At 52.1% G+C, this 23,405-nt stretch overlaps 11 protein-coding genes across 11 annotated transcripts; 6 read left to right on the top strand and 5 right to left on the bottom strand.

Annotated features, from left to right (window-relative positions):
- Positions 1-142: 142 nt before the first annotated feature.
- On the bottom strand, positions 143-496 carry A1O5_01706 (uncharacterized protein; the record flags this gene model as incomplete). The annotated part of the gene is made up of 2 exons (XM_007742322.1): positions 143-270; positions 352-496. The coding sequence occupies 2 exons, from the start codon at positions 494-496 to the stop codon at positions 143-145; spliced, it is 273 nt and encodes a 90-aa protein (XP_007740512.1).
- Positions 497-2,220: 1,724 nt separating this feature from the next.
- Positions 2,221-4,654, top strand: A1O5_01705 (uncharacterized protein; the record flags this gene model as incomplete). Its single annotated transcript, XM_007742321.1, has 3 exons — positions 2,221-2,751; positions 2,806-2,991; positions 3,041-4,654. 3 exons carry the CDS (start codon positions 2,221-2,223, stop codon positions 4,652-4,654), a joined length of 2,331 nt encoding a protein of 776 aa, XP_007740511.1.
- Positions 4,655-5,284: 630 nt separating this feature from the next.
- On the top strand, positions 5,285-6,523 carry A1O5_01704 (uncharacterized protein; the record flags this gene model as incomplete). Its single annotated transcript, XM_007742320.1, has 2 exons — positions 5,285-5,701; positions 5,846-6,523. 2 exons carry the CDS (start codon positions 5,285-5,287, stop codon positions 6,521-6,523), a joined length of 1,095 nt encoding a protein of 364 aa, XP_007740510.1.
- A 257-nt stretch (positions 6,524-6,780) lies between these two features.
- A1O5_01703 (uncharacterized protein) lies at positions 6,781-7,572 on the bottom strand (the record flags this gene model as incomplete). The annotated part of the gene is made up of 1 exon (XM_007742319.1): positions 6,781-7,572. The coding sequence occupies one exon, from the start codon at positions 7,570-7,572 to the stop codon at positions 6,781-6,783; it is 792 nt and encodes a 263-aa protein (XP_007740509.1).
- A 2,087-nt stretch (positions 7,573-9,659) lies between these two features.
- On the top strand, positions 9,660-10,421 carry A1O5_01702 (uncharacterized protein; the record flags this gene model as incomplete). The annotated part of the gene is made up of 1 exon (XM_007742318.1): positions 9,660-10,421. The coding sequence occupies one exon, from the start codon at positions 9,660-9,662 to the stop codon at positions 10,419-10,421; it is 762 nt and encodes a 253-aa protein (XP_007740508.1).
- Positions 10,422-12,121: 1,700 nt separating this feature from the next.
- Positions 12,122-15,192, top strand: A1O5_01701 (uncharacterized protein; the record flags this gene model as incomplete). Its single annotated transcript, XM_007742317.1, has 5 exons — positions 12,122-12,412; positions 12,463-13,460; positions 13,656-13,819; positions 13,923-14,316; positions 14,370-15,192. 5 exons carry the CDS (start codon positions 12,122-12,124, stop codon positions 15,190-15,192), a joined length of 2,670 nt encoding a protein of 889 aa, XP_007740507.1.
- A 368-nt stretch (positions 15,193-15,560) lies between these two features.
- Positions 15,561-16,967, bottom strand: A1O5_01700 (uncharacterized protein; the record flags this gene model as incomplete). Its single annotated transcript, XM_007742316.1, has 1 exon — positions 15,561-16,967. One exon carries the CDS (start codon positions 16,965-16,967, stop codon positions 15,561-15,563), a length of 1,407 nt encoding a protein of 468 aa, XP_007740506.1.
- A 945-nt stretch (positions 16,968-17,912) lies between these two features.
- On the top strand, positions 17,913-18,686 carry A1O5_01699 (uncharacterized protein; the record flags this gene model as incomplete). Its single annotated transcript, XM_007742315.1, has 3 exons — positions 17,913-17,935; positions 17,973-18,094; positions 18,199-18,686. The coding sequence occupies 3 exons, from the start codon at positions 17,913-17,915 to the stop codon at positions 18,684-18,686; spliced, it is 633 nt and encodes a 210-aa protein (XP_007740505.1).
- Positions 18,687-19,051: 365 nt separating this feature from the next.
- On the bottom strand, positions 19,052-19,559 carry A1O5_01698 (uncharacterized protein; the record flags this gene model as incomplete). The annotated part of the gene is made up of 2 exons (XM_007742314.1): positions 19,052-19,439; positions 19,474-19,559. The coding sequence occupies 2 exons, from the start codon at positions 19,557-19,559 to the stop codon at positions 19,052-19,054; spliced, it is 474 nt and encodes a 157-aa protein (XP_007740504.1).
- A 1,550-nt stretch (positions 19,560-21,109) lies between these two features.
- On the bottom strand, positions 21,110-22,000 carry A1O5_01697 (uncharacterized protein; the record flags this gene model as incomplete). The annotated part of the gene is made up of 3 exons (XM_007742313.1): positions 21,110-21,520; positions 21,591-21,907; positions 21,955-22,000. The coding sequence occupies 3 exons, from the start codon at positions 21,998-22,000 to the stop codon at positions 21,110-21,112; spliced, it is 774 nt and encodes a 257-aa protein (XP_007740503.1).
- Positions 22,001-22,340: 340 nt separating this feature from the next.
- Positions 22,341-23,290, top strand: A1O5_01696 (uncharacterized protein; the record flags this gene model as incomplete). Its single annotated transcript, XM_007742312.1, has 3 exons — positions 22,341-22,389; positions 22,440-22,753; positions 22,856-23,290. The coding sequence occupies 3 exons, from the start codon at positions 22,341-22,343 to the stop codon at positions 23,288-23,290; spliced, it is 798 nt and encodes a 265-aa protein (XP_007740502.1).
- Between the last annotated feature and the right edge of the window lie 115 nt (positions 23,291-23,405).

Raw genomic sequence — 23,405 nt, 5'->3', positions numbered from 1 at the left:
ATCAACGCAATTCGGTTCCCGACATAGAGGAATTGGCTTACCGTCGACTACCAAGCTTTTGAGCAAGCACTATGGTATTGAGCATTAGACGTAGGGTAGTTCCACAAATTTTGAGTTGTTCATGGAACAAGCAAGGCTCTTTCTATTTGAGATACCATTTCACGCTGATCAAGAAGTCGGGTCTTGACTTTCCGCCCAGTAAGTTGGTGACAGCCTTACCCAGATCGTTAGAGACGATCTTGCCTTGGTCGATGATATCTTGAGCCGTAGCTAAGGCAGGCAGCGAAAGTCGATATGCCCTGGTATGGGACAAGGTAGACTGTACTTGCTTGAGCACAGCGCAAAACAAACTGACATCGGCTGCGGGTGATTCGACGTCGGATGCTAAACCGAGAATATGGGCGAAATCATAGAGGCTTCGCGAGCGTGTCAGCCTAGCGCTAATGACCCCTGCAAAAGTGGCGACAATACCCATGGCCGCAGGGGCTTCAGCCATTGCGTACTGAGTCAGTGGCTGTCCAAGTTCGACAAGGAAAGTAGAAGACGCGCATTGCTCAAGAAATTGAGAGATCCCATACTAGTTGGGGGTTTTGAGGTGCAGCGGCTCAGCCTCACCCAGCAAACAAGCAGAAAGATTCAGCGCAACTACAGAGAGGCAAAAATCTGGGCAACATTGAGGTAGGTGCTGGTAATGGGAGGAGAAGATGTTGGAGCAAAAGGAGCAACTTGAATCTCGCGATCGAGGTGGAGGAGGAGATCGGGGCCTTGTTCCCGATATGGGTTAGCGGCGGACTAGCCAACACCGAGCACCTACTCGGTACTGGGTACAGTAGGTGGCTTGCTAGTCTAAACTATTGAGGACATGGAGTTCCACAAGAGTCAGGACACTTGTCACTTCATTTTCACTTTTCTTTCACTTTGCTCTCAGATTCAACTGTCTCTTTCGATGCCCTCTTTTGTTCTGCAGACTCTGCTCTACTCTGCTCTGCTCTACTCTGCTCTGCTCTACTCTGCTCTGCTCTACTCTGCTCTGCTCTACTCTGCTCTGCTCTACCCCGAAACCGTTTACCCACTGTGCTTTTGTCCTTACATGCCTGCTGCCTTTCGCAATGCGCCAAAGGCTGGTGGACCTGCAGTGCATTCACCAACTAGCTCGTCAACTCCTTGCAGGCGTGGCAGCTGTCTGTCCAACCTGTCCAACCTATCAGCCCGTCCAGCCCGTCCCTTGACAACCTCAGACCTGGTCTTGGTTGTAGGCTCAACTCTCAGTCTGATGCTGATGCTGGTGCTAATCCTCATCCTGATGCTCGTCCCTTTTGCTGGTGCATGTTCGTCTCCTCCATCTCCCCCTCTATATCTGACAGACATGTGCCGACGCGCCACTTGTCTCCCTCATTCGTCCTCGTCGCCCTCGACCGCTGCCAGCCCAGGCCTTAGACACCTTTCCCCTCTCTCCCTCCTCCCATGTTGGTGCTGTATGTGATCCCCAGATCCTGGATCCCACCATGGCGCCCAGGCTTCAGCTGCACTAGCCATCTAGATCGGATGCGGCTTCCTGAGTCCTGGCCACATTGCCCTATATGAACGACAAAGAAAGGCCTAGTTCGCATCGTCGCTTCCATCTGGGGGATATATGCAGCCTCAATTCCCACCCAGGCCGCTGTTCTCTTTCTATTACTGCTCTTCCTCTACTGCAACTGATGCCTCCCCGCACTTGAAAATGCTATCATTTGCACCCTGAATCCTACCTTGTGTGCTGTCTGTCCGCCATCCTCATCTCTAGTCTTTCTGCTCCTTTGACCGCCCTCCGGCTAGCTCTTCCTTCACTTGTACCTCACAATATTCCGCTCACTTCACCGCTTCCATTTTCTCTTCCCTACTACTTCCTCCCCGGGAACCTCTGGTCGACACTCACATCATTATTGAACCTGGGCGCCTTCATCCTCCTTGACGAATGGATCACGGTGCCCTCTTCACGCTGCATCAATTTGCTGTCCGAGCCAGCCCCCATAATCCCTCCCAAACCACCGTCTCTTATGATGCTGGCCATATCGTTCTCTCCTTTTTCACCTCGCTCATAGGGTGTACCACCACCCTGGAACTCCTACAAAGGCGTACATCAACAAGAGGAGCATACAATTGGCAAGTTCGCCCCTCTCCCATCAACTTCCTGACCACTAACCAATCTGCAGGTTTCTCCTTGTAGCATCCGCCATCACCATGGGTGCCATCGGCATCTGGGGCATGCACTTCGTCGGTAATAGAGCTATCGTGCTTCAAGACGGAGACCCCGAACGTCAGATACTCTACAACCCTGGATTCACGGCAATCTCCTTCTTCATGCCAATCCTGGTCCTTCTTTTCGCTTTCTACACTCTCGGAATGCCCACCCGCGCTCGTCAGCTTCACGTTGCACTTGCCGCTTGTCTCACTGGAGCCGCTGTTTGTGGCATGCACTATCTTGGCCAATACGGCGTTGAGAACTATGTTTGTTCCTACCGGGCTCAGAACGTTGCTGGAGCCGCTATCATCGCCGTGTTGGCTAGTTTTATCGCCCTCGGAATCTTTTTTCGGTTACGAGACGCGTGGAAAGACGGCTGGTGGAAAAGAGCCCTATGCGGCGTCATTTTGGCCACCGCTGTCTCGGGCATGCATTGGACCGCAGCGGTTGGCACAATATACCATTGGAAAGGCGATTTGAGTATTCATGGAAACTCTAGGTCGCAAACGGCAGTCATTGCAGCCGCTCTTGTTAGTCCAATCCCTTGTCTCGCAGGAACTGAAGCTGACATGTCACCCTACCAGTCAATGGGATCCTGTGTCATCCTTCTTGTGGTGGCCTTCATCCGAGGTCGCAACAGGCTCACTGCCAGAATCAAAGCACAACGTCTAGTGTTGGCCTGCGCGTACTTCGATGATGAGGGCAAAGTGATGGTCACCCAGGAAGGAACCTTGCCTAGCGAAAAGATAACAAATCACTACATTGAAAAGGTAGGCACCTCTTGTCTCAAGCCTTGCTTATAATAACGAGGCGTGTTAGACCTTTGGAGAAGACGAGCTCAGCAGGTCTCATCCAGCCTACCTCTGGATCTTTAAAGCATCCCGCAGCTGGACAACGCTGCGAGACCTCATTCCCAGCATGAAAGAGTATATCGAAAACGACCCGACAGCGAGGAAATATCGGCCCAGCAATACTTCCCAAAGTTTACCACACGACGCCATAGCAAGCTCCCTCAACTTTGCTCCAATCTTCAAGCAGTTGTTTTGTGTCGCGGCCCAGCAGCTAGCCAATCGCATCCACGAACCGCTGGAGAGATTAGGAGTTCTATTTGAAGAACATCTAGATACGGGCACAACATCTGCGTCCACACCGTTGAGGATCAACATCAGGCCGCTATCAGCCAGATCTTACAAAAAGGAGGTAGATGCGGAGAAAGGCTTTTCATCGCCGCTCACAGTGGCTCGAGGAAAGTACTTTTTCGTCCATCGACAAATAAACAAGGGCGAGGTAGCTAGATTTGCCTCCCTGGGATACCGTTTTGCTACCATTGAGCAAATCGCGGAACCACTGGCTAAGAGCATGCAAGTCGATCGTGGCAACATGGTGGCTAAAATCGAGCGCATGAAATTGGGCGTATCGTCCAGGCATCTTCTACCACCCGGTGTGCATTTAGCCTGTTTCATGCTTCGCCCGAGTATGTACAAAAGTTTCGACATCCTGGTGCCAGCTGCCTCTCAAGACCACTTGCCTTATGTCACGATGCAATCTCGTGATCTATCCAAAGATCAGCTGGCCCAATTAGATCGTTTTGAAGATTCCACTGTCGGTGAGATTCTGAGGATACTTCTCAACCAGTCAGGCGTATCAAAAATTGGCGACGAAATCCGATGGCAGCTTTACAATACTTTCGTTAAGCTCGTCGATGTCATCGGTGACTACGACACCATGATGCAGGCCAAATTCTCCGCTAAAGCATTCCGGGTTGCAAGTCGACCGGGCGACGGTTCAAGTCCCTCACCAACATGTACCTTGCTAACAGTTCGGGTGTTACGAAGCATACATGCGACACCGAGTAAGAAGGATCTGACATATGTTCCTCTGTCATTTTTCAGCGCTCAGCAACAGAGCCAAGCAAAAGATTGCAGGGATGAGTTGTTTGAGCAGAAAGTCAAAGCAGAGTTTCAGCGTCCTGCTCATAGTGATTTTGTCAAAAATTCCTCGTCAATCAGCGTTAATGACAGCAGGAGGACGAGTTCAGGCGAATCGACTCTTCAAGGGCCAGAGTCACCTAAGTCAGCGCTCATCAAAAGCACGTTGGCTAGATTGTCCACCCTTACCCGCCGTCGAGGCGATGAAGCTACGGTTATTGAGCGCGACAAGAGCATAGCGCAAGGGTCTGATGTTGAAATGATGGGCATCACAATGCTGGACAGTGCTCGCCTTGGCAATGAAACAGGAACGACGCACGCCGATGTCCCTGAACTGAGGCAAGCCGGAAATGGGCGAAGCTGCTGGGTGAGTGAAGTGTTCGCTCTCTTCCGCCTAGGGGTGGAAGGTTGGTCTGACGCGAGAGGGGGAGGGTGGAAGTGGGACATAAATGTTGAAAACTCATTTGAGATTAGAAGGAAGGGGTCGTCAATCGAGCACGACTGATACTGAGGCCTTGTTTCCGCCAAGATGAGCCATTGATGCTGGTGCTGAAAACGGCCTGTGCCGGATCGATCCTGACAACATCGATGCACAAAAATGGGAGGCTATTGTACTCTGATGTATCTCTATTGATACCCGGGTCGATGGAAATATTGATCTATCGTGCGAAAGGCGTCTTTGTAGTTCGGGATGCGAAGCAGGATGAGAAGACGCCGACGAGGCTGAAGAAGTGAACAGCCGAGCGATTTGATTGGCGGAGTGTCGGAAGAGATTCTGCCCTCCAACACCGCCTTCGCCGCCTTGTATCTGCGTTGCCTCTCGCTGCTCTCGCTCCCTCCCGCAGATATTCTGTCCCTCCATCTCACCCGCAGTCTCCATAGCTAGGATACCTCCATCTAGCGCAGACCGACACGACCCGATAGGCTCCAAGTACTATTGCAAGCTCATGAGATTCACCAGCTGAGGGCAATAATATTCAAGGACTCTAGACGGCCCCTCATTGACCGACTACACCCTGCGCCGCCACCATCTCCAACGCCATCGAACCGTCCAGAGCTCTATAAACGAATCCTGAAGAAGCGCTCGGTGTGACTGTTTCTCTTTCTCCTTTCTACGACCTCCTTACCCTGCACAATGCCCTTTGCACAACTCGTAATCGGCCCCCCGGGCGCCGGCAAGTCGACCTACTGCAACGGCATGCAGCAGTTCATGGGTGCGATCGGGCGCAAGTGCTCGGTCGTGAATCTGGACCCGGCCAACGACCCCGTTCCTTCGTCCTCGTACGCGTCCTACGAGCCGGCCCTGGACATCCGCGACCTCATCTCGCTCGACACGATCATGCGGGACGAGGAGATCGGGCTCGGCCCCAACGGCGGCGTGCTCTACGCGCTGGAAGAGCTCGAGGAGAACTTTGCGGGCTGGTTCGAGGAAGGGCTCAAGCGGCTCGGCGACGATTACATCCTCTTCGACTGTCCCGGACAGGTCGAGCTGTTTACCCACCACGGCAGTCTGAGGAGGATCTTTGCCAGGTTAGAGAAGATCGGGTATCGTGTGTGTGTTTTGGCCCTACCCCTCTCCATATCCGCCATGTTTTCTCCTTCCTGCTTGTTGTCTTTCTGATTTTGCTTTCTATCTCTCATTCCCGACAGCAAAGTACATGGGCTGACGGGCTTGTTCATTTGTTTTTGTTAACAGCTAGTTGTGGTCAACCTGATTGACTCGTACGCCCTAACGCTCCCCTCGCTGTACATCTCCACTCTCCTGCTGTCCCTACGGAGCATGCTCCAACTCGACTTTACACATATCAACGTCCTCACGAAAGTCGACAATCTCAGTAAATACCCTCCTTTACCGTTTAATCTGGACTTTTACACCGAAGTCCAAGACCTATCGTACCTGCTCCCTTATCTCGAGGAAGAGTCGCCGATGTTCAAGCACGGCGGGAAATTCCAGGCGTTGAATGAGGCGATTGTCCAACTCGTCGAAGAGTATGGGTTAGTCGGCTTCGAGACATTGGCAGTCGAAGATAAAAAGAGTATGATGAGCTTATTGCACACGATTGACAGGGCGGGGGGGTATGCATTTGGCGGCGCCGAGGGCGCGAATGATTCTGTTTGGCAGGTCGCTGTCAGGGAGGGACTTGGTAAAATGGATGTCAGGGATGTCCAGGAACGGTGGATCGATAGGAGGGAAGAGTACGATGAGTTAGAGAGAAAGGAGTGGGAGGAGGAGCAGAAGCGGAGGGAAGACGAGTGGATGAAGAGCGGAGAGGGGATGATGAGAATGAAGGAGGATGGAGACGAGGACATGAGCTTACCGCCGATAAAGGATGGTGGAGTAAAAGTCGTGAGGAGTGGGAAGAAGCATTCGTGACCTTGCTGGCGTTAAGTGCGCTTGAGAAGGGCTTTCAAGATAGCTGCTCGGTCGCTGCCCTTGCGGTGAGAGCTATTGCGAATGCAACGGCCATGATGAGGGAACTCGGAGCCCCAAGATGTCGGAGGAAGGGTTCGGTTGTGACGCGTTCCTGGATTAGTTGAAGCATTTGACTCTCTGTGAGCGCGTCCTGCTTGAGCGGGTGCTTCGCCCTGCTGGCAGATAACCAAGCATTTTTCCATCGAGGATGTCTTTTCTCAACCAGAATCATTGTCGAAGTCTTCTTCATCCTCCTCGTCCAGATCTACAATGCTTTCTTCTTCGTCACCCATCAGCCTCAGGGCATCAGCCTTCTCCTTTCCCTTCGCGGCCCTTTTCCCGTTCCCACCGGCAAACACGGCATTCAGAACCGCATCGTCTCCCTCGTCACCTCCCCTTCGACCCTGCAGCTTCACTCTGACAACCTCTCTCCTCGCCCTCCTCAGAAGCTCCTCCTCACTCTTCCTGATCGTCCCACTCACCCGGACCACTCGCACCACACAAGCCACTTCCTGACGCACTCCTGCTGCTGCTGCGTCGGCTGTTCCTCCTCCTCTTCCTCGTTTCCCTCCTGCGCGTGTCCCTCCGGTGGCAGAAGGATGAGGAGTAGGAAGCGAGGAAGGTGCGGGGATGCTCGTCAGGAAGGTCAGACTGGCCCAGACGAGACGGAAGTGGGCGCGGGGCACGCGCAGGATCCCCGTCGAGGTCGCGGGTGAGAAGTACACGAGCCGCAGCGACGACTGCGTCACGGAGACGCCGTGGTCGCCGAACAGCGTCTGGATCTGGCTGCGCAGGTGCGTTACCAGCAATGCCGGCGTGAGGTGGCTCGGCGACGGGCGTAGGAAGAGGATGTATGGCGGCGGCGGCGGTGGAGCTGCGTCTTTCGTGGTGAGAGTTGATGCCAATGGTGGTGGTGGTGCTGAGGTAGCTGAGGAAGTCGAGGGCTCGGGTGTGGAGGGGAACGGATAGAGGATGTTGAAGAGGAGGTAACGGTGTTTAATCCGGACCATTGTCTTTTATTCCCTCCCTTTCCCTCTCTCAGCGAGACTTTCGACTTCGAGGTTGAATATTGTTACTATTTCCATGAGCATTAGGATTACGAGTAGTCGCGGGGACCGGAAATCCCTTTGCGGATTGCCGTGTATGCGGAGAATGACATTTTATTTTGCGAGGCTGACGCTCGTACAAGGTGCTCCTCGGAGATTTAATTGTTGGGCTTGGCAAGACTACGCGTCGCGTGGAGAGATCAACAGCATACTCAGTAATCATCTGACTCTACGAGTAGTTTATCCACGCATGAAAGCAAGGAAAAGGTGACATACTCTTACGCACACGTGTATTAGAAGTTGGAACCTCCTTGCCTCCGGGGAAGCTGGTCTTGAACTCGCCTTTCGAAACATCGGGCACATGAAACTTGGGCGAGCTCGATTCGGAAGGATTCAGGAGGGTCCCCAAGTCCCAGTCCCGGAGTGGTGTGTCTCTGAAACGACTGTTCCGAACAGGCATATCCGATGTAGGTAAGCATTTTGGTCGGTTTCCGCTTAGCCATCTGCTTGTGCTCCCGTACCGCCATATTCTCAAACGGCGGCGTTGGAGATCTGTCCAGGTCGAGCTGGGGTAGATCAAGGCAGATGTATGATGCATGGGCTTAGGACCAGTCTGCCCTGCCATCCAAGGGTCTTTGTCATACCCATTGTTAAATTGGAAATGGACACGAACAAAAAGAGGCGCATGTCGCAATTATAACACTCGAGCTGAGATCGATGCCCCTAGCCAGTTGGAGGCAACCGAGCACGTTTGTTCTTGTTCATCAAAGACGTCCGTACTTGTAGAGGTCAGGATCGGGTCTTGTTTCTCTCTGAATCTTCCCTCATCTTCTCCCCCTCTTGACTTCACAGGCGAATCCGGGGGGCCAAGTCACTTCGCATTGCTGAAGTTTGAAGAAGCGCCCTGACGTGAACTCTGGCAGTGTCCTGAGTGGTTCATGCATGAGCAGGAAATATAGGGTCGTCGTTTCACATCACCTCCTCGGCGGCTCTGAAAACAATCTGGCGGCTCTGACTGGCTGTGGAGGACTGGTCCGGGTTTTTCTGTTCTCGCGTGGCCCCTGAGAATCGAGAACCCTGGCAAATGGAAGGATTTGCACTGTAATTGGGAATGATCTAGGCTGTGAGGGGCATAGAGGAGTTGGTAGCGTGGAGGGTGGCCACTGAGAAGATGGAGATGTTGGGCGCCATGGCTTCAAGTGAGCGGGGGCAAACCAAGATGCTACGTGGTTGCGGGCAGTAAGAGCCTTTCACATCGTCTCCAGTGGGTGCCCATTCAGCCCTAGCAGGCCCTACCTAGGCACCTAGGCACTTAACCCAGGGGACAGAGGGGAGCCTAGACCCACTAGACCCACTAGCCATGCCCTCGAGCCCTCTCTCGCCCTTCCCTGTTGTTTGTTTGGGGCTGCAGGCGCTGTCAATCAATGTCAAGTTGCTCCATCTCGTTGCATCCGTATCTTCTTCGTTTCCTCTCTTCTCTCTCCTGCAGCTTCGACCCTTTTGTCGCCCTTGCCGTTCTGTCCCCCCAACGTCCAATCCCGACAGAAAAAAAGTCTTTCGTTTCCCAAATACCTCGCCCACTCAGTCATTCTTTTGACCCTCCATCCTACTCGCCTTCCATCACAAGTCACACTCATTACTCGACGGTCGATTCGTCGTGGTACCGCACAGGTCGAAGCTATCCATTCTTTCACCAACCAACCGAGTATTTACTTACGGCTGCCTTTTGTCGCCGTTACCTTTCACCATCAAACAACACTGCTTTAATTGAGCGGACTGCGTCTTGCCTTCCAACAATCTTTCACTGTCATTCCTTACAAAGAAAACGTTCCAATTCGATCTGGAGATATCGGGAGGATATACTCTACGACATAACCACAACTGCAACCACCAAACCAAAGGGGAAACCGAAACGCCATAAACAAACGCACAAACCACCTATTCGCCCTTGCACTACTGAGCGCGCACACACCTCTGGGATCTCGTGCCCGCTGCCGAGCGTGAAGGATACCTGAACATCCCTCGCAATTGTCTCCAAGAACTCATCCACAATGTCTATCTCTCGCGCATTCACCAAGCGCGTCAAGCGCAACTTTGTGGACCAAGGGGCATTGCAACGTGGCACAACAGTCAAATATGCTCCTGGCACTATTGATCGCAGTCTCATCTCTTTGCCGACCGAGCTGATCTCGACAACAAACGTCCAGGCATTGACCGCCCCAGACATTCGCAGCATTTCCGGATCGTCGTCAGGGTCGGTTTCGTCGGTCAACGACTCTGATTTCTCGACCATTGACCGCAGCTTTCTCACCAGCACAGCCAATGACAGCTCTTCCGTTGATAGCAGCGGCCCAGCAACTCCTGTAACACCTGCGACCGACGACACCAAATCATTCTTCGATATGAAACAGACCACTCCCGTTCTTCCCGCCATTGCTTCACCAACCTTTGTTACACCTATTGTCCCACAGCGAGCTCCGTCTCATTCGAAAAAGGCACATGTTGAGTTGTCACAAAAACGGTCAATGCAGCGTATGTCGCCGCCTCCTGTCAACATTGCCCAGCCTACCGTCCGAAGTAATGCCGACTCGTTTATGGATAGCAGCCATCCTTTTGGCAGAGAACTGGCGCAAGTGAACGAGGTCGCCGAAGAGTTTGGTGCTACTGCAAGATTACTGGATGAGGAAGAACAAGAGATTCTGAGCAAGGGACTCTACAAGTTCAAGGTGGAAGACTATCTCGACGAAATCGCCGGCTTGTATGGCGGGATCTTCGAAGACAGGCTCGGGTCGATGGCGAAGCCATGGCTGTAGAGATCTCGAGAAATTGGGATCTTGGGTGAATTCATGACCTTACGACCTTGACTTGGGAGATTGACTGGCACAGTTACTGACACACATGGCGAAACGGCGAAATATGGAGTTTCTTCGGAGCCGCGACACACCGCGACCACTCCCTCAAGCTGGACATGGTCCAGTTTTCCATTTTTTTTTTTTTTTCCACACCTTTTAGAAGGGGCAGTTACCTCTATCCCGAAGAACACGGGAGGAGGGACTGGCAAGGCAGTATCACACCACAGCACAAATATTTGTGATCTGGGCGTGTGCCTGATATTTGTTCGAAACCTTGAATGGTAATTTTGATCATGCGGCAAGATGTTGAAGCTGGAGCTACATAGGTAGAGCTGAAATAGAAGAACTGTCCGCAACACTGATGGTGACTTGTTTAAGCTAGCTATCGAGAAGTGAGGGGTGGCCAAGGGGTGGTTTATCTCGAACGTGGAGAAAACATTTTGTACAACTACTGTAGCCGCTGAAATAGAGCTGTTGATCGGAGTTATCTACAACACAGAAAAGCAAAGAAGTTCTTCAGTACCCCTTACGAATCCCTTTTGACCGCTCTGTAGGTATGCGTTTCCTGGTGAGCTGGTTAATGTTGGCTCTGGATCACCTCACCTTCGCAAGCTGGACGTCTGAAAACCCCTTTTAGCCAAGGCACGTCGTAAGCCGCCGACAAAGCTCCCACGTAACTTCAGAGTGTTTGCAGGCCATGCCAGCGGTGATGATGCGTCGGTCAGCCGACCTGGCCACAGAGATTTCTAGCACAGCCACAGACCGCCCTTCACACGGGGGAGTTCCGAGATGTGGCTTCAGGAAAGGGGAAAAGCAAGGCCCAGATCTTCCTTTTCAGCTGGCAAGGTGACTTTTGGTGCGTTGGAAGTTCGGTTGGCGGGGCCGCTTGGTGGATTCCTCGACTGCTAGGCGAAATCTAGATGTCGGAAGCGAAGATCGAGGATGAAAATCCTGTTGTGTCAGCTCGGATGCTTTCACCTGCATGAAGTCGCGAGAGATATCAAAGTCGTTGAGGGAAAACGAGTAGGTGACGAGAAGCTAAGATCCAACTCTGGGACGAGCATCTTTTTGTTATCTACCATGCATCTTGCAGCAAGCCTCTAATTACCAGGGAAATCAACATGGGCCTTTAAGGTTTTAAGGCGAAAGATAGAGGGCGAGACGAATATGCGTACCCAGTAGAAGCTGGACTATGCACAAACAATTGCGCCCAGGCGGACAGGGGAGAATAGCTGGGATTTGCATTGGCGAGCCATTAGCGGGCCTAGCTGCCCCGTAGTGGCCCGTAGTTCCCTTGTGGTGCCCCAGTAGCCCCGGCAGCCCCAATGGCCACCCCCTGCGACCCCCATTTCAACTGCACGTCGGCGTCATCTGGGCCTGTCACACCTGAAGATCTCAGCGAGAAAACAAGGCCCGATGCGTCGACAAACGCGGCACTTCGACATCATAGTAAATACAGCCGGACAATCTCCAGAGGCGCATTGTTATACCCAACTTCTGCTCGTCCGCCGCGAGAGACTTCGACTGCTCCATAATCCTTGTTTAATTCTTGCTTCGCTTTTCATTTCCCTCCCTCCCCGTTCGTGCGAGTTCTTTTTGTCAAGGTCGACACCACACGCGATCGTGTGCGCTGCGGCAGTCTGCCAATCTGCCAATCTGCCATGGACGCACTCCATGCTGTGCTCAGCGCCCGTCAAGCTCCTGATACCAATGCGAACGGCGACAAGAACATTGGCTCCAGCAGGAGCAGCTCTCCCTCGCTTTCAGGCCTCATATCCACATTAGTGCCCACTTTGGTCATCGCCCTCGTTTATTTCGGCATCTTCCTGCTCTTGCGAACTCGGTTTCCTCGACAATATGCCCCCAGGACCTACCTGGGCGCTCTGCGTCCGCAAGAACGAACTCCCGCGCCCCCAAATACCTTGTTTGGATGGATTCCGTTTATGAGAAGAGTAAGTATCCCTCATTCACAAGGGCCGTTCTGTCTAATCGGCTCAAGTAGCTGCCCGATGAGTATGTTCTCCAACATAACTCCCTCGACGGCTACTTTCTGCTGCGCTATCTCAAGATGTCGATCGTGATCTGCCTGGTCGGCTGCCTTATTACGTGGCCAGTCTTATTCCCCGTGAACGCAACCGGTGGAGGGGGTCAGACGCAACTTAACATCCTCAGTTTTAGCAATATCGTGGATAAGAACCGCTACCTGGCGCATACCTTTATTGCGTGGATCTTCATCGGTTTTATCTTCTTCTTGGTCACTAGGGAAATGATTTACTACATCAACTTGCGACAGGCGTACCTCTTGTCTCCTCTGTACGCCTCCAGGATTTCTTCGCGCACGGTGCTGTTCCAGGCTGTTCCCAACGAATACGCCAACGAAACCAAAATCCGCCGCATGTTTGGTGACGAACTCAAGAATGTCTGGGTTGCTTCGGACGCAAAGAAATTAGAGGAAATGGTGGAGGAGCGTTACAAGACTTGCATTAAACTGGAGACGGCTGAGACCAAACTGATCAAATCGGCCAACGATGCACGTTTGAAATCTATCAAGGGAAAGAATGCTGCTCCTGAACCACCCACGGCCAATTACGATGAAGATGAGTACGCAGCTGAGTCTGGCGCTGCTGCTGCTCGATGGGTCCGACCAAAGGACCGACCAACGCACCGCCTAAAGCCTTTGATTGGCAAGAAAGTGGACACCATCAATTGGTGCCGTGAGGAGATTGCGAGGCTGAATCCTCTGATCGAGGCTGAGCAGGAGAAATACCGTGCAGGCGAGGCCGTGCCAAAGAATGCCGTCTTCGTGGAATTTTGGAATCAAACTCAAGCGCAGAGTGCTTTTCAAATGGTCACCCACCACCAGCCCTTGCATATGTCTCCTCGTGTGGTCGGTCTCAGCCCAGAAGAAGTCGTCTGGTCGAATCTCGGCATAACCTGGAAAACACTCACCATCCGCAACATTATCTCTTTGGCTTTTGTCGCCGCCTTGATCGTTTTTTGGTAAGTTTGTCCGTTTTCAGCGTTAAGAAACCGGCATATTAGATTTATACAGCGTCTCTCCTCTGGTGATGGGTGGGCGCCTCGAGGCTGCAGAAGGATGCTGGGTTTCTCCTTTGATTGTGTTTTCTTTGAACTACTGCCCAGTTTCTGTGACTAGGCTGCCCTTGTGGTGGACATTTCTGACGTCTTCACTAGGTCTATTCCAGTCGCCGTTGTAGGTTCCATTTCGCAGATATCCTACTTGACCGAGGTTGCACCTTTCCTTCGATTCATCAACAGCTGCCCAAAGGTCATTCTGGGTGTCATTACGAATCTTTTGCCAGTTGTCATGCTTTCCATCCTCATGTCGCTTGTCCCAGGTACGTCTCCTACGTCTCTCACATTCGAGAGCCTATTACGACGGTCGAGGCCGTTTCTTCAATCATCACGCACAGTTCGGTTTGTGCTAATGCCTGCTTGCAGTAATCATGAGATTCATGGGCAAATTTGCTGGCATACCGACACTGTCGCTCGTTGAACTACGCTGCCACGAGTCATATTTCTGGTTCCAGCTAATCCAAGTTTTCCTGGTGACCACAATGACCAGCGCAGCCAGCGCAGCAGTGCCACAAATCATCAAACAGCCAGGGTCCATAACGACACTGTTGGCTCAGAACCTCCCCTTGGCCTCCAACTTCTACATCTCATACTTCATCCTTCAAGGTCTTGTGTTCTCTTCGGGCCAGCTACTCAACATCGTTGGATTGGTTCTATATAACACACTTTCAAAGATCCTCGACAAAACCCCTCGGAAGATGTACAACCGATGGTCAAGCCTATCCTCCGTCGGCTGGGGTAGCGTTTTCCCTATCGTCGAGTAAGATATCCCCTGAACGCATGATCTCGCTCTCCTCATTGACTGAAAAATAGGTTGATGACTGTGATATCGATAGCATACGCCCCGATCGCGCCTCTTATGCTCGGATTCGCGGCCATAGGCCAGGCACTCTTCTATTTCGCGTACCGCTACAATCTCCTTTTCGTCGACAGCTCCGTCATCGACACCAAAGGCCTTGTCTACGCGAAAGCCCTTCAACATACTTTGGTCGGCTGTTATTTGGCAGCCATCTGCCTAATCGGTCTCTTCGGGATCCGAGCCGCCCCGGCACCTCTGGTACTCATGGTGTTGTTCTTGATTTTAATGGTCCTTTACCACATTTCTCTAACCGCGGCCATCAATCCGCTCTTGCACTACCTTCCTCGTTCTCTTGAAACCGAAGAAGCCGCCCTCCTGCACACGGAATCCGCCTTAATGCCCGGACCGGAAGCCCAATCATCACGAGCAACCATGCACGAGAAGCACCAGCTTGAGGAGCTACGGGTAGCGAAAGAGACAATGCCACCTGGAGGCAACAAGCACGCTTCTATGATCAAACGATTCTTCCGACCGGACATTTACGCCAGCTACGCTATCCTGCGAAAACTTGTGCCACAGGAGTTTGCTGAGATCCGGTATTCCCCAGAAGTTGAACGAGATGCATATCAAGATCCTGCTTGTAATGCAGTTGCACCTCTGTTGTGGGTGCCCCGTGATCCGATGGGCGTTTCGAGGCAGGAATGCCTGCACACCAACAAGGTTACACCGATGACAGATGAAGGAGCCAGCTTCGATGAGAAGACGGGAAAGATCATTTGGAATGAGGAGGAGACTGGTGGACAGCCGCCAATCTTTGAAGAGAAAATTTATTACTAATCGAACGACGCGATACCAGTCGTGTTGGGTGGGTGTTGAGATCTTGAAATGAAATGAGATTCGCTTTGGCTTGCGTATATTTTGGAGTCTGAAGCCAGCAGTGGAAGGGACCGCTGCTTCAGCTTGACAAATATGAACACAAGCATGGCAGGGCAAAGCATTTTGGCGGGCGGGCGGGACGACCGGTCTCTTCTGGGGAACGAGCAGAAAAGATACCCCCAAGGCTAACAGAACGGAAACAGTCGCTACTTTTTGGGAAAACCTGCATTAATGAATGATACCCATTTCAGATTTGGCTTCCAGAGATCACAAAGCAGCTCCTTGAGTTCTATCAACGACCAGCTAACTACAAAGCTGGGTACGAGTAGTTAGACGCGCAGGGCAAAGTCCTTTGCCCACCACTTCTCCGTGACCTTGACTCTCCTCTTCTTGCTCGCGGCATACGACACGGGCTTCCGCGCCTCCAGCTTGCCGTTGACCAGTATGTTCCGGAACCGCTCCGACAGCAGGTTCCCCTCGGGTCTCAGCCGGCGCAGCGAGTCTTGCAGCTCGTCTGGGAGGACGAGCTCGAGCGGCGCGGGCGGGATCGAGGCGCTCGAGGGCCCCAGCGTGGGTTTCCGCCGTAGCACCACCGTCTCCGGGTCGCTGGCTGCAGCTGTCGATGGGTCGGCATTGCCGAGTTCCTCACCGCGCTCGTGCTTCTCGATCAAGGCCCTCACCATGTCCTCTCCCCTTCTGTGCCGCTCTGCCATTCTCGCCTGGTGCTTGGCCAGCCGCTCTGCTTCTTTGCGGCGCTTGATTTTGTTCCGTTGGGCAGGCGTTTTCCGCTCGGGCCTCTTCCTCTTCAAAAGTTCCTGGTGATCATGCTCGTCCTCTGTCTCAAAGCCTTCCCATTCGCTTTCCTGGTTGTCTTCCGGCCGCGGATCTGGCTGCTTTGCGAGCTCGTCGATCCGCGCCTGTTTTTGCGCGGCGACCTGTGCCTCTCGCAGACGGCGCTGCTCGGCTTGCACTTCTTTCTCGCCTTCGTGGGTGAGGAGGGAATCCCAGTCCTCGAATGACGGGTTGTAGCTCTGTCCTGCGTCGGGTTTTGGCACGGCCTGGGTGGGCAGACCGCTTGATGTCAGAGCGACAGGTGGACGGCGGATGGAAGAGGGAGCGACTTTGGCCCGGGGTTTGGGGATGTATTCATTTTGTTTGGTTGCGTTGGAGTTGGATGTAGCAGTAGGCTCGGGTGCGAGTTCTCCTGCTTGAACGGCGTCGGACAGGTTGCTGTCGCCCCAAAGATCGAAAGTCGAGGTGGCGTTGTCGATGTTGTCAATCTCCAAATGGGACGTCTTATCAAGATTGTTTCGCAGCTGGGCAACTTCCTTCTTGCTCACCCAGTCTTTCTTCTGCCTTTTTTTCAAGGGCTCAAGCACCCCGTCGGTCACGACAGCGTTGAGCGGCCTCTTGCTAGTCTTTGAATTTTCCAATGCGGGAACAGCGCTCCTCCTTCCCAGGATTTCATCCATCTTCAAAATTTTCCCCTTGTGCGTCTTGGCCTCTTTTGCCCGTCGCAATGCCTCCTCTTTCGAGCCCGTTGTATCCAGTGTAAACAATTCGCTCTCCTCCTTCTCTGCCAGGGGCCGGCCATGCTGGATTATTTCCTCGCGGAGGGTTTCGAGCCCAGAGGTAACGGTGGAAATGTCGACGTTCTTGCGCCATGCTTTTTTGCCTTTGCGCGAAGGCTGGGTGGGCTGGGAGGGCGCCCTTATGGAGGTTGAAGTGGGAGGCATGGCTTGCTATGCTAGATAATAATCAAATGCAAGTGAAGATCAGTGCCTGTTGAAGCATTGAGAGCGTGTCCCGTCGCAAGGGTGGGAAATATTTTGCTAGACACTTGCAAAAAGTGCTCCGCAAATGCCAAGGCAAGGAAGAACTCCTCGCGACCCATCCCCGCAAGCGGTGCGTACTAAGCGCACATAATAATTGTTCGGTCTACATACTCTATTCAAACATCATATGACGTACCGAGTATTTTACGCAATTATGATAGTGAGCCTTTTGAGCTCTAAAGACGCGCTAATCACATACTGGTACAAGTAGGCACCGATTTGCTCTATCAGTACTTAGTCTAATCCAAATTGTATGCCAGGCTAGACTCTACTAATTTCTAAGATATACCTTGGATATACCTACCTAGCAAGCTGGGAAGGCGTTGACAGGGTTCCGAGATAGCCACCGTGTGGCAAACCACCTGAGACCGCTAGGCGTTTCACCAACCGTGCCACTTACCTCAACGCCGTTGTTCTCGCTGATCTGTGATAGGATGACGACGGAATAGGAGGTTTCAGGAACGCCCTTCAGATTACAGGCCAAAGTGTATATAAACGGGCAGAGTCTCTTTGAATAGCCAGGGGGGCAGAACACAATCAAGCAGATAGATCCACTCCTGTTCTGTGTACAACAGGTGCAACCTGCGAGTCGCGCGGCAATATTCGGGTTGAAAGCCACACCCGCTCTTGTCGACACTTCTGGAGTGCAACCGGGAAATCCTGATCTCGACTCTCTCGGTGTATTGTCGAAATCAACCATTGATATCCTCAATCTCTGGAATTTTGTACTGGGCCCTCCATCGGCTCAAATTCCGCGAAGCGATCTGTCTCTGGAGTGGAAAGGATTGCGAGTGGGCTTCATTGAGTTCAACGAGTGGCAACCCGCTGATTTCGTCACCGAGCCAAATGAGGACTTCAAACAGCAATCAGTAAGTAGCCCAGCCTTATCCTCTTTTTTTCATGCAGCTTCCAAGAACTACAGATCTCAGAGAGCAATGCTGCGGCACGCAAGATTGAAAGAGCAGGCGCGCGCGTGGCTCGTAACATAGATCTGGTCAAGACGTCAAACAGTTTCGATGACATCGTGGGTGCGTATAGGCGGTCTTGTGCCCAAATTCCATTAACAACTCCCGCAGGAGCAAAGTTCAAGGAGTCTATGCCTCTCACTTCGCATTATTTGACAACCCAACAGTTCCAACCCTCGAATTTTTTGTTGATTTTAACAGGGAGCATGCCGACCAAGAGTTACCACCGAGTGAGCTAAATCATACAGGCGAACCGAGAGCTCTACACTGTGCTGCCGAGTTCGCAGAGCATCCCAGTCAAGGCCAACTCGAATTTTGCCTGAAACCAGGCATGAATGCAACCGAATACAAATCCTTACTAAAAAGAGTGAGAGCAGAAGCACTCAACGGTGTTGAGGATGCACTCCATCAAAACGAAGTTGATGTCATTATGGCGCCTGCCGACTCTCGACGTGTCAGTGTCGCTTCCGCTGCTGGCTGTCCCGTGGCTAAGGTAGCATTGGGCTTCGCACGCCTCAATGGTAGAGCTCATGGTTTAAACGTTATAGCTCGTCCACGAGATGAGCGTGCATTGCTGCGAATCATGATGGCATGGGAACACCCATTCCCAGAGGCCTTCGCACCACCTCCTGCAATGATTGGAAGTTCGACTTAGGCTGAGAGACAGGTCTGGGACAAGGCAGATCGGTAAGAATTGTTTTTGACCTTGGGTAGAATAGTCGCCTTAGGGCATTGAGATCTTGAGACATTGTGACATTCAGATTCTCATCGGAAGTTTTCTGCCACCAGTTCTTGGTCTATGTTGTAATGACACCAAACCCAATGCCGCTTATAATCCTGCAATCAGTGCCAAAATCGGCGACTCCGTATTATTCCTGATTCATCCACTCGACTCCGGCATTGTCGAAAGATTCAAATCTTTTGTCTCAATTATAGGACATCCGGGAGACACAAATTATCCTGGCGAGACTCCTCGTGACGAAGTAGAGGGATATCCTGCAACTGTGGTCTCACTAGCATTTAGTTTCCGCCGTTGACCCTGAAGCCTGCTACAACCTGTGCGATAGTGAGTAAGATCTGAATCAGTCCCATGCTCAAGGTAAGAATGCCAAATATCAGAGTAGCCCACAAGGTGTAGAACCGATTGAGGTCTCTTCGATCCTTCCATAGAAGCTTCCACGAGCTTGGCGTCTGCGCGAGGCTGAATTCTTGCAATATTTCCAATCGACGGGCGAAAAACGGGAAATACGTCTCCGGCTTGTAGGACAACTTAACATCTCCGATACCCATATCATCAATGAGAGCTGTCGACCATTCAGTAGAGTATAGGTTTTCGAGCAGAGGGTCGCCGTTGTGGTCCGGGAGCTGCGATCGCCCGCTGCCTTGATCGGACCAGAATTTGGAACTGCTGTGACGACTTTGCGCTAAGAACAGAGCCATACGAATAGACCACTTCTCGAAAGAAGTGGGCCGACCGCAGCCGCTTCTCTCCGTCAAAATCTCCGTCCTCGGCTCCTGCTGGCTGCATGGCGGTGCGAAACAGCTTGAGAGTCTTCCTTCTAGTATCCAGTTCCAAGTGTTCGCATATGGAATCGATCCATTCGATCTGCAAACCAGCCAGCTCCGCTAGGGTATAGTAGCTCAGATTCAACAATACAAGTGGCGGGGCCTTCGTGTCGCGCGAAATAGGGCGCGGTACGGGGCCCTCGTTGCTCTCAGAGAAACGAAACAAGAGATCGCAGAGAGAGATATCCACGATATCTTCATCTATGTCTTTGCCGTTGGAATGCCACGTTCCAGCTCGCCGCAGAGTCGTACTGGGCTGTGGCTCCGCAAGTTGGAGATTGTCGGCTCTGGGGGCGAGCGAAGGTTTGAAGAGTGCTGTGACCAGGCCAAAAGCTGCAAAAACAAGTTGATGTACTGTGTTGCCAGGGATGGATCTATTGACCAATCTTTGGTCTTCTAGGTTCTTCTTGACCGTGTTGAGTGCAGGGGCGTGTTCAGTCTTGATGGTCAAGATGATGGCCGTGAGAAACCTGCAAATGAAAGGGAATGGCGGCGGATTGTCTGACGAATATGTAGAAGATTCCTGGCCTCAGACGTGCAACAATCGATCATCCAAAAGCCTGAATTGAACGATAATAAAAGCAAGCTGCGGCCCCGTGTAATTTCTGATGCCCTTTCGATCTCGGGGGGTCGAGGTTCCTGCGAGAGCATCCATCAACGCATCGCGCTCCACTCCTTTGAAGAGATCTTTCAGAATGAGGTTGGTTAGCTACGATTTGCAGAGGATGACAATCGAACACCCCGGTACCTGTCTGCAGGAGAATGCTAGATTCCTCATCGTCGGGCTTTGGCCCTCTGGTACTTCTCAATTCGAGACTGATCTGCGACAGTAACTACTAGACGACCCCCGATTTAGAGATCTACTCTTACCAGCAAATTGCCAGCCAACCTAGCTCATTGAAACCAGCCACTGTCATTGACTGTGATAGGTTTCAAGTTTGTATCCACGCCCTGCTTTAAGGTATGAGTAGCTGTCATGTTTGATGGGAATGAGGCTCCGGTACTCAGGCTGTCCTGCAGTTTCAGACAAGTTCAGCAAGATCGTTCTCGCTTGAAATATGGCATGGTGTTTTTCTAGATGGCAATTTACCCTCGCCGCTGAGTGTGGTGGCATCCATTGAGTCTCGGAAAGTTAAGTCTATCTTCTGAGCATGATTTTGACATATTTTCACTCTAGCCTGGAGGCAATCGGCCCTCGGGGTCGAGGTGGTCTATTCATTTACGCGGAGGTTAGGTAAAGGAGTTGTAGTCTAGAATCGTCACAGCGCCATCGTCTTATACCTTCTGGGCCAAGGTGTGTTTCTACATGGTAGCTAAAGCCAAGCTGCTATCGGTAATAAGGATAACGCAAGTCCAGACCGAGACAGCGGGATTCGCACTGATTAACCACGCATATTGAATAAAGCGAGAAAGTATCAATCTGTGCTCTTACTCAGTCGGATTCTGTGCTCTCAACGCGAGGGTGGGATGGTTGAGGCACCCCTATCAATCCACTCACCACAGAGAATTGGGTCAATGATGGTATAGTGACCACCCGCCATCCACCGGTAACTCAATGCCCGTGATAGCAGCCGCGCCATCCCCAAGAAGGAAGACCACAGCCTGAGCCACTTCTGCGGTAGTAATATACCGCCCTATCGGTGCCGGCGGTAATGAGCCCTTTGCGGAGATAGCATCGCTGTCAATAGGCTCCACGGGGCCTGGACAGACGCAATTGACACGAATAGCCTTGGCCAAATAGTCCATGGCCGTTGCCCTCGTCATCCCCACAATTCCGTGTGCCGCAGCACAATATCCTGGAAAACCTCTGTCGCTCGCGAATCCATGAGCGGCGGCCACGTTCACTATGTTGCATAGACTGAGGTTTCCCTGCTCCTTCTGGGCCAAAAACTGACGGATCTCTGCTCTCATCGCCAGCCAGATCTGAAGAACGCATTGATTAGTTTCTACAGCGGACATGCAAACTAATGGATCACGACTCATGTCAACTTACTCCTCTCTGCCAAACCTCGGTGTCCTGGACGAAATGTGTACGTGGCGTCTCCGTTGTCCTGCCTTCAATGCCCCTCGGTCTCTCACAGTTCGCGCAGCAATTTATTTCGCCAAATTCTTTGACTCCTGCCGCAATGAGCCGGTCGATATCGGAGGGTTCATTCGTATTACATCTCTCGCTGATGATTCGTAAACTGGCATCTCCCAAGTTACGACATTCGCCCACTACCTTCTCGAGCGCTGAAACATCCCGGTCACCCAGGATCAGTCTGCGACAGCCACTCTTTACCAGTAAGTGAGCAACAGCGCTGCCGTCGTCTAAGATAATGAGTGCTGGTTAGCGACACGCAAAGCCTTAAACTTACCAGAGCCTGCTCCGATGACCAGTGCAACACCTGACAAAATAGACATGGCGAGCTTTTTGGAAGGGAGCCATACTCCGCGCCGTGTGAGACTCTTCTTAATAGACTGCCAAGCCTTGATTACACTACAAGATTCCCATATACGCTTATGATGCCCCGAGAGCGGGGCCTGCGTGCCCACTGGCCTCGGTCTCGTAAAGAACTCGGCGTACTCTTAGTACTCGGGATTATAATGTGGTGCCGATACCGAGCATTTTATCTCCCTCCGCAGCGGTCTCCGGGCCATCTCCGGTTTGTTGGTGGATCAATGATCATATCACTTGAACGATAAGGTGCAGGCGACAGATGTGTTCGCAGAGAAGGTTTCATTCAGGTTGACAATCCTCGACATGACCTTCAACTTGCCTGGTGTTTGTCTGATCACAGGCGCAGCCTCAGGTAAGAAACCCACATCCGTTCGCACAAGCGTCGCCAATGTCTTTCCAAAGGTATCGGACGCGGCACCGCAATAGCCTTTGCAGAAGAAGGATGCTCAAGGCTGCTGCTGGCGGACATCGACTATAATGGACTAGAAGAGACCAAGGATCAAATCCAAAGGATCAATCCCTCGACGGCTGTCCACATCCAACGCACTGACATCTCTGACGAGGTCTCTGTGCAGCAGATGGTCGATGCTTGTGTCTTGGTATTCGGCCGCCTGGATTATGCTCTCAACATTGCTGGTGTGGTTCCCCAGCGGAAAGGGATCGCTGAGGTCGACCTAGAGACGTACGATAAAGTGATCAATGTCAATGCTCATGGAGTAGGTGTGGTTCGCACAATTATGCGTTACTATCCCACACACATCCTTTCAGAATATTATAAAGCCATGGCACGCAACTGCTAACCAGTCTTACCTGTCCAGACCTGGCTCTGCCATCGAGCTGAGATCCGACAAATGATGAAACAGCCACCTCTCGAAGGTCACGGCCAAACGCGAGGGAGCATTGTCACGGTTTCATCCCTTGCGGGGATGAATGCATCTAGCGGCATGTCAGCATACTGTGCTTCCAAACATTCGCTGATCGGGCTTGCCAAAGCCGATGCGCAGGACTACGGCCCCCGTGGAGTTCGAATCAACGTCGTGTGTCCGGGCATGATCGACACTGAGCTCTTTCGCCAGACGAGCCCTGCCGACGCGCCGCCAAAACTGGTCGCAATCACGCCGGTCCGTCGCCTCGGAGTGCCTGAGGATGTCGCCTGGCTCATGGCTTTTTTGTGCAGTCCGAAATCGAGCTTCGTACATGGCGCAGTGATACCCTGTGATGGAGGACTGGTGCTGCACAGGGGGGTGATCTAGGCTTAATTTCTGTCTCGTTGATTTGCAGCAATAAGTTCGTGCTGCGATTCGTACGGGACAAGAACGGCTTTTTTAAACTGGTCAGCAAAGCAAAGATTAAGATGCAGAATGTATA

Source organism: Cladophialophora psammophila (genome assembly GCF_000585535.1).
Source record: "Cladophialophora psammophila CBS 110553 chromosome Unknown aczJe-supercont1.2, whole genome shotgun sequence".
NCBI lineage: Eukaryota > Fungi > Ascomycota > Eurotiomycetes > Chaetothyriales > Herpotrichiellaceae > Cladophialophora > Cladophialophora psammophila.
Note: the sequence above shows the minus strand (reverse complement) of the source record. Positions and strands in the feature narration are given on the sequence as shown.